At 53.1% G+C, this 12424-nt stretch overlaps 2 protein-coding genes across 2 annotated transcripts; both read left to right on the top strand.

The window, feature by feature from the left end:
• The first annotated feature begins 21 nt into the window (after positions 1-21).
• Positions 22-1376, top strand: HER10_EVM0001275 (uncharacterized protein). Its single transcript, XM_035471030.1, has 2 exons — positions 22-688; positions 748-1376. The coding sequence occupies exons 1-2, from the start codon at positions 525-527 to the stop codon at positions 890-892; spliced, it is 309 nt and encodes a 102-aa protein (XP_035326533.1). The 5' UTR covers positions 22-524; the 3' UTR covers positions 893-1376.
• Positions 1377-7612: 6236 nt separating this feature from the next.
• On the top strand, positions 7613-12301 carry HER10_EVM0008366 (pentatricopeptide repeat domain-containing protein). Its single transcript, XM_035477891.1, has one exon. It carries the CDS (start codon positions 8215-8217, stop codon positions 11710-11712), a length of 3498 nt encoding a protein of 1165 aa, XP_035327052.1. The 5' UTR covers positions 7613-8214; the 3' UTR covers positions 11713-12301.
• The last annotated feature ends 123 nt before the right edge of the window (positions 12302-12424 follow it).

Here is a 12424-nt window from a genome sequence, read left to right as displayed (position 1 = left end):
CACACCACACGCCCCCATGGATGTGAGTCCACCGATCTGGGAATAGATATATGATTCTACTTCCCACCCTCTCCTTCCCGTTACTTGCTTCTTCTCACCAGTATTCAAATCAACAACAGGAATCAAATTAAACAACGATCCAATAAGTCAACCAATCTATACCCTTGACCATCAGATTTCTCCAAGGCTGAGCCTAAACTCCACCAACAAGACACCAAGGAACCAGAGAGCTGGAAGAAAAAGCAAAGACGTTCAGGAACACATCAAGATTATCGGGAACACAGACCAGATCCACGAGACAAGGGGGAACACTTAGGAAAGATATATCACCACTCGTCTTCCCGCCATCTTCGGAAATCTTAAACATCAACAACTTGAAGAATCATCCCTTCGATCACCATCAACAAACAAACAACACATCTTATCCCTGTGAACCAACCGCGGCGCTGGAGTTACACACACATCACCAACATATAATACCACCATCCACCTCTCATCATCTTCGCTATCCACCACCATCCACAATGCAACACGATTCAGCCATGCACTCCAACGACGGCTTTAAGGTCTTCCTCAACAAGGTGATCCGCCGCAACCGGAAGGAGGTCAAGCAGCGCGGCTCCGAGATCTCTGCTCCCTTCAACTTCCAAAAATGCAACCTCGACCTCGCTGGCATCAGCGCAGATGAGTAAGTCTTCTGTCCTAAACTACATAACTATCAACCATATACTAACATGTCTTCCTCAGAATTGCCATGCTCAAGGAACAAGCAGTCGCCAGCCGCATCGGCATCGCCGACTTCGACTCCGACTTCCCTGCCCGCCCTCTCTTCTCCATCCAGCCCGTTCTGTCCAGCGCCTCCATCTCCACCGTCGGCAGCTCCTACCGATAGATGGTTACAGTCCTCACACAACTACTTCTCAACTCTCAACCTCTCATTTGTCGAACAACATTACTATCAACTACTACTACAACATCACTACACCACACTACTACCACCACTACACCCTAATGAGAGCTGGACCTAATGGAGCTGCAACCGGAACCACCCAGGCTGGTGCGGAGGAAGATCTTTTGAGCGACTTTTTTTTCTTGTCTTTGATTACTAGCGACTGCATGGTACTACGATACCTGGGATGAACATTCTTAGCAAGCGATGGCGTTTTATGGATGGGAATACTCATGGCGATGACATGAATGTCATACGCACATTGGAGACAGAGAGAGAGCTGCTTTTATTTGGAGAAGAACGATACCACTAGGTACGCGAGGGAGGCCATAGGCCGAGGGATGAGATACTAGGAGAGAGGAGGAAGATGTCGAGACTGAAGTCCGACCCTGAGAAATAAAAACAATCATATCAAATAAACTTCTGCTCCCTTCGATCATTCTTTGTGATGCCATGGTGATCAAGTACTCTCCCTTGTACTTACTTCAGTCTCTTGATGGTACTTTTTCGTGAATGCTGAGAGACTGTGAGGGTGATGTCCGTCAAGTTTGATTTTATCTTGAGCACTACGTATATAAAACTGCTCACCCTGTACAAACATATGTATACGTGGTTTTCTTTCAATAGAGTGTATGACTGAAATCGACTACCACCGCCTTTTTGCCCTTCCATCGTTCTCCCCAGGACTCTTTCTCTTCATATAGCCATGATTTCCCCAAACTTTTGCCGTATGGAAACCGATATCAATCTGCCTACGCAGTGTCGTTGCGAGGGAGGCATGCAGCCTGTGAGGAGACTCATGGTAAGTTGCTACGAAGATTGCCAGGAGGGACCCGAGAGGGTGTACGGGTACAGAGGCCCGACACCATGTGGCATCTTTTGAGCGCAGTAGTTGTGGAGTATCACAGATGTTCAAACTTTGCCATTCTCTTCCAAAAAGCCTGTATTATCCTCTTCATCTATGGGAGAAATCCCTGAGGCTACTGTTCCCCACGAGTTGGATCAAGAAAGGCTGAATACCCTTGATCCTTCATCCTCCGTCCTCATCATCACCACCACCATCCATCTAGGACGGGCTTCTCAACAAGTCATGATACGATGGCATTCTTCCTTGTGCATTCTTCCTTGTGGCCTTGGACTGTGGGCGAAAGTCATGGTGCCATCAAGCTGTGCAAATACTAGGGGTTCATCAACGTTCTAGCAAATCAATCCCTCTTCTTGGAAGTCCACCCTTCCACTTTCATCTTTCATTTATAAGCTAACGAGGCCTGTATGCTCTTCGCGATGCCATTTTTATTCTCACAGCCGTTTTACTACGCCTTTCGCCTCGAAAACACTCGTGGGCTACACGGGTGAACGGTTGAGGACTTCAGTAATCCACTGAGTATGAGCAAACTGCCTTTCTTCTACCTACGTAGAATAGTAGATTTGGAAAAAAGGATAAGAATCCTGCTAGCATAAGAAAGAGGTATGATAGTATGAGGACCTGGGCGTTCTCTGGCTGCAGTCAAGTAGCTTGAGGGGTTTCACATATACACAGGACGGTTTAGCATCTCAAGGGGGGAAGACAACACATGCGATATGTAGTGGTTTTCCCCCGTGGCTGTGCAGGCGTAAAATATCGAACTTGACGGTCTCTCTCTAGTTTTCAATGGAAATCCTACGACACGGTATCATAACTTAATTACAGGATACAATATATACATATACTTATACCTCGACACAACCACACGAGATTCGGCACTATTGCACCAAGGGCCAATACCAAAACAAGCTTCAACGCTGGTACCGGTCTGATTTCTGTACACTGGATTGTCATATATTCAAGTCATCGCGTGCGTGAAAAGGCTTACCCCGTATTTGGTTTTTATTTTATTTTATGCACTACGTGCGTAAAAAGGCTCACCCCGTATAAGTATAACTCCGTATGTGATTCCCCTTTAATGGGGTGTACTAGCAAACACGGGTCTCTTCGAGGTGAAACAGTGATAGGACCCCGTAATACGCTCAGGGCTTTGGTAATGATTGTTTACAGCTTCATACTTGCCCATGAGTCTGGAGTTCTGATCTGTAAACGAACATTATCAGGGAAGGGACTTGCTTCCTAGGTGTTCTCATTCAGCTGCCGACATGCACGAGAGCACCATTACGAAGGCAATACCGATTGGGTTTCCGGATGTCACCGGTTCATGGTATGATGGCATATTCATACGGCGTTCCTTGCGAAATGCTAGGTTCATGTTGCTCGTACAACTTGAATATATCATCGGCTCAAGGTGTTTAAAGCTTGGGAGAACCTAATCATGATATGTGTACATTCAACTCACCATACCAAGGTAGCAATCTACGAGATGATGTACTTGTACGCGTCATGTGGGTTAACATTCCTAGGATTATGCGAAATGCTTTATGCTGGCGAACGACGGGAGCTTCGAGATTGCAACATGGAGTCATGTAGGTACTTGGACGTATTGGCCGTAGTAAGGGGGTGGAAACAGATTTAGAGGACAGACTTGCAACTTCGTTCTCCAAGTTCGCAAGGGAAATTGTTACTCTGCAGATACGCAACAACGTGTCTAGTTTGGGGTTCCGTTTGTCACCTGTCAGTAACCTAGGGGGGTTGCGTATGTCGTTCAATGCAGCAGGCTCAGCCTTGCATCATCCCTGGTGCCTCGTGCAACAGCCACGCATAGTCCGAGATGATCGGATTTCCATCTCGGAGCCACCTTTCGTAAATCCACAGTAGACCTGTGACGAGCAGACATGTGCAAGCAAACTGCAAACGAAACGCGATTCCAAGTCGGCATGTTGCGTATGTAATGATGCGCCATGCGTCTTCCCTGATGCTAGCTTCTGCACGGCACCCGCTCGCACGTTGTGAACTTGCACGGCTGCGCCCCACGTGGGAAAAAGTGTGAAGTCAAACATGTCACCTTGTCAAGACCTGCCTGGGTTGGAGTCCGCTGGACTGGATACGGGCGTCGATCCTCCACAGCCCACACCGAAGTCCCGAGCCGACACATCTCGGTGACAGGCGGAGGCGAAATCCCCGGACGGGCGCAGGTTGCAGCGCATTAGGGGCGGGTGATGAATAAGCCGCAATTCCCTGGTCGAACCGCGGTGACGGCATCAGACGCGACCAGGGCAATGACGGGAACAGGACCATCGGCCGGGTAGGTAGTGGCACTACTGTATCTCTAACCCGTCGGCGGCGGTTGGCAAACCGAGAGTGTGATGCTGCGTTATGATGAAGGCGCGGGGATAAGTTTCGTTCAGTCCGTGGCGGCGGAGGTAAGCCGGCTCAACCAGAAGCCCGTTCCTCCGAGTCTGACGTGCCTGTGTTCGCGAGCCTTCGGAGCCTAAAGGGTTCCAACGGCGGCGAGTAGGTAGGTACCTGCGCCTTGCAGCGCACATCATCCATGGACATCCATGTCTGGCGGGGGAGCTTGTGCCTGACCGAGATCCTGTTTTAGGATCTGTGAGACTGTGGCTCTGCGCCGTGCCGCAGAATTGATGGCGGCTCTTTTTCGTGGAGGAATGGCCTCGTGATGTGAAAGATTGTGAGGCGCCCCCCACGAGTCGCGGGAAATTCAGGTGCTCGGCCACGGTTAACAGTGTGTCTCCCATTGGCCTGTGAAATGCTGCCGGTTGTACGAGCGTGCCTCTCTAATTGCGGAGGAGGGGTTCCAGGGACATGTCGATTCCTCAATATTGTCTCGACGCGTCGCGTTTGTTAGGGTACGACTTTGACAACCGTCTGCGGCCTGCCATAGTAACGACAGGGAACCTGAGAAGCTTCACACCGCCAGGCCAGTTTGACTTTTGGCCCAATATGGCTCCCGCTGCCAGTTGACGAGACAATTGGCAATGAAGATCTCATCGCCATCTCCGGGCCGTGTTCGAGATTCAGAGAAATGCGGTAAGTGACCCTTGAAGCAAAGGGTCCACGGGGACTTGGAGGGGCAGATTACATTGTCAGTTTGGGCGCGCCGCCATTCGTCCGCGGAGGCAAGGGATGGACGAAGGACAGGCCCCAAGGGCATGGGATAGAAAACTATGTATCCGTAGCAGGTTGGGTCTCAGACAGCCCAGGAAAAGGAGTCAAACCAGGGGTTACGAGAGGGGAATTTGGGAATGCGAAAAAAGGGTCGAAATATGATGCTGGCGGTTTGTTGTTTCTTCTTTTGCCCGTGGTATTGCTGGCGGCGGCGATCCATAGCTTGCTGCTAAGTCTTACTTCACCTGAAGTCAACGGTTGTGGCTTGAGAAGCATTGTCGGCAATGTCTGATCGTAGGTAGGAGGTCCAAGATGCGTGATATCCAGAGGTTGAAGCTGGTCCAGTTCTGCCAGTCTTACCAGTGACGGATACCTTGAGCCACGATCATCGAGATAGGAGACGGTGGGAGCTGAGCAAAGGGTCCGCCTCAGCTATCATGGCCCCTGGATTTGGTGTTGAAAAATTTGCGTACGAGGATGGGAGTTTTGGTGGTGAATCACCAATGGGGACGACTAGCAGACGCTACCGGCGGGGAAGTACCGGAGCAGGGGAGCGAACTGGAGGCAAGTGTGGACGGTGCAGAGTTGTGCAGCCACTTGCCAGCCAGGACGGAGGCACTTCGTACCTCAGTGGGCGAAACACAGCAATGGGTGGGAACGGAATGGAAAGGGCGGGGCTGTAGGCAGCTTCCCGACAGGACGGAACTGAGCACTTGGTCCTTCCTTGACCTTGGGTGAGTGGCTCCCGAGTGGAGGCAGGAAGGACTCCCCGACCATCCCGCGCCTTCCGGCTTCTCCCAGCATTGCACCGGCTCTGATTGGTCACGGCACGGGTACCGTCTATTCGCGTCCACGACCTTCCAACTTGGCTCTGCCAGGGGAGGAGCAGGTATCCCGTACCTTCTATCCGTTCAACCTCACGTTGATTGGACAGCCACGGGGAAACATTGGGGATAGACCACATGCATTTCTGTCAAAAAGTTCGAAAATGTCTCCAGCCTTGAAGCGGCCCCACGCAATCCAGTACACTGGTGCCGGTTTCTTCTCGCAGAAGGGGGGCCATTTGGGTGGAAGACATCAAAGAGTCATCGGCCTGATTTGGCAATCGCCTGGACTCGTGAGCCCTGGGAGGCCCCCTATGCTACGTACCTACGCAGTTTTCTAAGGTACCCCTGGGATGCAGCCCCAAATTTCCCCGTATTTTTGGTGGTCGTGTGCGTTCAGGCGTTCCAAGGCGTTGTCAAGTTGACGTTCCAGCGCAGCTTTTAGTCCGTTTCTTAGCACAAATATAGCTGGGCCTCTTTGATGCGCAGCGATGATCAGTCAATCTCGCGTCCTCAGGCGGCAGGTCAGAGTCGTCATCTCGCTGCGGGAACCATTTTGGAAAGCCGAGGGAGGTGAGGGGCTCAAAGTGAACTTGTGACCGAACGGGCTTTTCAAACTTGCGACAAGTATCTTTCTTGCGCCTTCAACACCTCCAGGAGTCCAGTATCCGTACCTATGACACGCATAGTCGGCCCCGGGGGCGTCTACTAGACGTATCCGTCCCGTCTCCGACTTCATTTCATCCCGTATTCTATCTGTAAAGCTACACGCCGTCGTCACCTGTCAGCTTCCAAGGCACAGTTTAATGGAAGGAAGAGGGCAGATCTCGGGAAGATTTGGACATTGAGGCCACCTAGTGTCTACCTTTCCGTCCATCCCCCTATTTCAGTCTCTTTCTCGGTATCGTAGCTAGATCTTATGGATGGATGTGTCAAGGGCCCATTCCAATATGAACCAGTATTGCTTTTTCAATGCTTGGTCCGTAAACCCAACAAGCGTGAACAAGGGAGTGAGCCACAGCAAAACGAGGCTAGAGAGAGTGGCCGCCACTCAGAGGTCGCAAACAGTTCGGGGTTTGCTGCCTGAGTCATTAATATCAAGGAGTAGCCACAATGTATCCACCCACGGAAAATGGCAGCAATACTACGGGTAAGTCACTGAAAGAACACTGGAGCCTTGGGAGTTGGGAACTTGGAAGGAGCTGCTCGCCCGGACGGCCACAACGGCCTTAGTAATTAAAGTTCCCGAATCCACCCTTGGCCGTCACGTACCCGCACCTCTCCCGTCAGCGCGCAACATGACTGGACGAGGTCGGCACAGTCCATGCGAGAGCTCCGAATCCACGCGAACAAGTTCCCCAGTCTTTTGCGCATATTCTTGTTGTGGTATTTTTTCCAAGTTCTCTCGAGTGTGTCTCTCCCCCAGGCTTCTCAGTGCGCGCAAGTGCGAGTGAGACTCTACACTACACCACGTACTCCGTATGCGAAGTCCCTCGCCTTCGCCTTGCTTCCTTTCCCCTGGTCTGCGGCCTGCCACTCGCCCTTGTCTAGCGTGCCCGTAGCTGGCCCCCCTTCTGTTCCATTCTCCATTCCTTCCAGAGTCTGAAAGAGACAGCCGTGACGGGCCAAGGAGGGATTCGAGAGCCGTGGCCGGTGGACGATCCGTAGTAGCTCCAGCTGAGGTGGCAGAGGCATCAAAGTACCTACCACAATGACAGCTACGACTTTCACACTGTAAACCATGGAAAAGTGACTTCCTTTGCATCGGCTGTAGTACGCCTCATCGACTCCGTCCGATCTCAAACGCGCTCCCGTTCTCTCCCATTTTCCATTCCCAGGCCCATTCCCACTCCCACCTCCCTACCGATCGGTATACCCTGCACCTCTTTTTTTTTCCCCTGCGGCCACCATAGACATTTGGTACGGAGAACGCAGTAGTGGATGGCAGTATCCGTACGGGTAGTCACCAAATCTATCGGCGCCTCAGACTAATACTTCTACCTCAGGCCCCCTCCCCGTCATCATCTTGCTTCCCTCCTTCTTCTTGCTTTTCAATACCCAATACAATAACCCTTCTTTAATCAGATCGCGCGTTTATTTGGCGGCTACAGTGCTGTCAAATGAACCTGCAACGGACTCTTCATATTTCCCTATGTAAGTTGTCACCACTCAATGACCCCCGGCGACTGTCTGAGTCGCCCGTACCGTTATCCCCGTTCGCCCGGCGTTTTTTTTATTTGGCTGTGGCGAAACAACCAACAACCCCAAATGCGCAGCTTCCTCCAAGAAACGGAGGAGGAAAAAAAACATGTGTCATCTGAACACGCGGAAAGCACAGCGCAAATCTTGCCGATCACCGTTTATGCAGCAACAACTCCAAGGGAAACCACAAGTTGACTGACGATCCTGCCATACAGAATTCCCCCCTCCGCCGCGTCTTCTAAATGCCCACCATCTACTCCTCCCTCTACCAGAACTTCATCCGTCAAGGATTCGCAAAGTCATTCACCCACGGTTACGCCCAGTCCGTCGTAGCTGCCACACATCCCATCCTCAACACACAAAACCGACCTTCATTTGCGCGCCGAAACACCAACCGCTTTGGTCGTCTTCAGTCTCTCCAGCTTCAGTCCGCCTTCCACACCGCTGAGCGGACGAGTGCTGGCCTCCCCCAGCATCACCACGAGAAGCTCGACGAGAAGCTTAAGCATGGAAGCTTAGACGCCTACTTCGAGGCGCTGCAAGAGCAGCAGGCCTCCGATGAAGACCTCGACAAGGAATGGACCCAGTTCCAGTTCCAGCGCCAGATTGAGTGGAAGCCTTCGCCAGCTTCCATTCTTGTCGGCGAGTCAAAGGCCCACGATGCCGAAGAGCTCGCCGCCGCTCAAGATGGAGAAGCGTCGCCAATCCCATTAGAGGCACAGGCCGCCCTGGCGCAGATTGACGCAGCACTCGAGAAAGAAATCGAATTCAGGAATCGCATGGAAGCTTTGGAAGAGGCTTCTGAGCACTCCATTCGATCTGCGTCCCACAATGGCTCCGCCGCTCGCTCATACCAGTCCCCAGCAATCGACAGATCGCGGACTCCCGTCAGCGTAGCCCGAACTGCCACTCCTCCTTTCGACCCTCAATCTCAGGTGTACGCCGACCACCTTCACAAGCTCTCTGAGGATGGCCGCTACGCTGAGATTCCGGCCGTGTTCGAGGCTATGCTCGTCGCCGGCGTGCAGCCTATCGCGAGCGCCTACAACGCTCTGTTGGTTGCCGCCATTCACTTGCCCACCGCCAAGAACGAGATGGTTACTAAGGCTCTGGATGTCTACGCCGACATGCTCCGCCGCAAGATTGTGCCGGACAGCGATACCTACAACATTCTTGTTGGTCTTCTTGCCGCCCGATCCCTCGAGGTTGCCTCTCTGAAGAAGACTCTTCACGATAAGTTGGTGCGTTTCGGTGGCATGGATGAGCCCGGCAAGTTCATGTTCGCTTCTCACGAGCTCGAGCATGCCATTCTTTCCGAGGATGACAGGCTCGATCTTGCCATGGACATGTTTGAGAAGTCTGTCCTCACCCAGAGGGCGTCCTACTCTGCTGAGTCATACCACCAGCTCATCTCTGCTTGTGCTCAAGCTGGGCGTGTTACCGACATGCTCCGCCTGTACGAGCACATGGAGTTGAACCGCGTCACCCCCTTCGCCGCCATGTTCCCCAGCATGATCACCGCCTTCGCGACTTCCGGCGACCTGGTCAGCGCGGTCGAGTGCTACAACGAGTACAAGGACCTTGCAGTTGCTAACGACCACGGCGAGCCTACCCTTAACGACAGGTTGGACGCCGAAGTGTACGCTTCTGTCATCCACGCCTACATCATCTCCGACAAGGTTGACGGCGCGATGAAGTTCTACGAGAAGATTATCAAGGAATATGGTGTCCGCGCCGGCGATATCAAGGATGCGATTGTCAGCTCTGGCATGGTCAAGGCTTTCACTGACCGCGGCATTTTCAACGAGGCCCTTCGCTGGGCCCAGGTTGTCGAGGCTGAGGTCAGAGCGGACCCTATGGGCAGCCTTGCCACTCGCGCTGCGGATCACGGCGACAAGCACACCGCCGTCGCTGCTTTCGCCAACCTGCCTATCAACTTCCCCCAGATTGCCACCCCTGCCATGGCACTTCTTGCTTTGAGCGTTCGTCAGGGCGATGTTGCTTCCGCAGCTCGCTACTGGCACGTTCTCTGTGCTCCTGAGACCCCGGTTACCCCGGCGCTCATCGAACCCACTGCAATGTACGCTATTGCGATGATTGGATCTGGCCAAGTTGCTGAGGGTCTGGCCGAATCCGAGCTCATGTTCCAGCGCATTCGTGCTGCCAACCCTGAGTCTGCTGACGAGATTGAGGAGGGTGTTGACTTTGTTCACCAGTTCATGAGCAGCCGTGGCATCACCGATCCTCGCGAGCTGTCTTCTCAGAACCTCTCCGCCTCTCCCTTCACCACATCGGCCACTGTCTCGAGCTTTGAGGATTCTTTTGACCCGTACGCGCACAACACCGACTTCAAGGGCTCTTCGTTGATCTCTGATGAGCTCGAGGGCTCTCACGGCCGCAAGGGCCCCAGACTTCACGATGCTCTTGGTCGCTTCCGCAACATGCGCCGTGCTGGCCGTCACCCTCGCTACATCACCTACGCCAAGCTGATCTCTGCTGCTTCCCGCGAGGGCAAGATGGAGCTTTGCAACGACATTCTCGCCATGGCCCGCACTGATGTTCCCCTGCTGCCCCAGTACGCTGTTGTCCGTTACGGCTGGTCCAGCATCCTGGATGCTATGGTTGGCGCCTGTCTCACCATTGGTCACCGCCAGATGGCTGAACAGTACCATCAGGAGCTGCTTGCCATGGGTGCTGCCCCCTCCGCCAATACCTTCGGTCTGTATATCACCACCCTCAAGGAGTCCGCCAAGACCTTTGACGAGGCTTCCGAGGCTGTCAAGATCTTCCACCGTGCCAAGGCTGAGGGCGTTGAGCCCAGCTCTTTTCTTTACAACGCCCTGATCGGCAAGTTGGGCAAGGCTCGTCGCATCGACGACTGCCTGTTCTACTTCGCCGAGATGCGCGCTCTGGGAATCAAGCCTACCTCGGTCACCTACGGTACCATTGTTAACGCTCTCTGCCGCGTTAGCGACGAGAAGTTTGCGGAAGAGTTGTTCGATGAGATGGAGGCGATGCCCAACTACAAGGCCCGCCCTGCTCCCTACAACAGCATGATGCAGTTCTTCCTGACCACCAAGCGTGACAAGGCGAAGGTTCTTGCCTACTACGATCGCATGATGGCCAAGGGAATCGCCCCCACTGCTCACACCTACAAGCTTCTTGTTGACACCCACGCCACCCTCGAGCCTGTTGACATGGCTGCTGCCGAGAAGGTTCTTGAAGCCATCCGCACTTCCGGTCAGAAGCCCGAGGCTGTCCACTTCGCTGCTCTCATCCACGCCCGCGGCTGCAACCTCCACGACATGGAGGGCGCCCGCAAGGTCTTCGACTCTGTCATGGCTGACCGGGCTGTCACGGCCAACGCCAGCCTCTTCCAAGCCTTGTTTGAGGCAATGGTGGCAAACCACAAGGTTGTCGACACTGAGGCCATCCTTGGTCAGATGCGCCGACGAGGCGTTGAGATGACTCCTTACATCGCCAACACGCTGATCCACGGCTGGGCCGCTGAGAAGCAGATCGAGAAAGCCCAAGCCATCTATGACTCTGTCGGCCACGAGAAGCGTGAGCCCAGCACATACGAGGCTATGACTCGTGCTTACCTCGCCGTCGAGGAGCGCGAGAAGGCCAAGGGTGTTGTCGGAGAGATGCTCTGCCGCGGCTACCCAAGTGCTGTTGTCAACAAGGTTCTGGAGCTTCTTGGCGGTGGCGGCGGTGAGGAAGCTGTTGCACACAACTGAGCTCATCCCTACACCTGTCTTGCTTACCTTGTTCGTCAAACCATCGAATCACGCATTGAGCAGCTGCTCTGCGTGTTCCCTTGATGAACACATTTCCTTTGTAACTGCCCTCATCTACCGCGTTGCTTGATACCCCGTTGTGTTTTGAAGTAGGTGGACTGAGGGTGCCTGGCCAGGATCGGCGGCCAGTCTGGTTTACGGCAGTGCGCCGAAAGCATTTCATATCGTCACATGGTTTTGGAATTTGGAGTTTGAACCGGAAGTCGAATTTATACCCCCATAATCGGGATACTGGGTCGGTACGGCGTTTGTCGGAAGCAAAAGGGTCACGGCGACTGAGCACCCGTTCCGGGGCTTTGTATCGGAAAGCGAGCGATGACGGCCAACGGCCCAAACTATAGACACAACCCCACTCAAGCATAGTATAAAAAAGAGGGCGCCGGATAGAAGCGCAACGCAGCATAGAGGATCATGAATGGACGGAAAGGGTACTGGGGGTCGGTTTACGACGACATGTCATGAGGGCATGTGATCCTGCTGTATGTATATTACCGGCAGCATCCAACAAAATAAGATTTGTCGACTGTTCAAACAATTGGCCTGCAGTGTGAGGATGGTGATGTTTTGCTGTCAGTGTGTAGTGTTCAATAGATGTGGATAATGAAGATGTGCTGAAGTACATTGAGCTTTTCCTCTATAATCTGATCAGTAT

The sequence above is a fragment of the Colletotrichum scovillei genome, assembly GCF_011075155.1.
Source record: "Colletotrichum scovillei strain TJNH1 chromosome Unknown Contig00011, whole genome shotgun sequence".
Taxonomy (NCBI): Eukaryota; Fungi; Ascomycota; class Sordariomycetes; order Glomerellales; family Glomerellaceae; genus Colletotrichum; species Colletotrichum scovillei.
The sequence above is the reverse complement of the archived record's forward strand: the minus strand, read 5'-3'. Positions and strand labels throughout refer to the sequence as shown.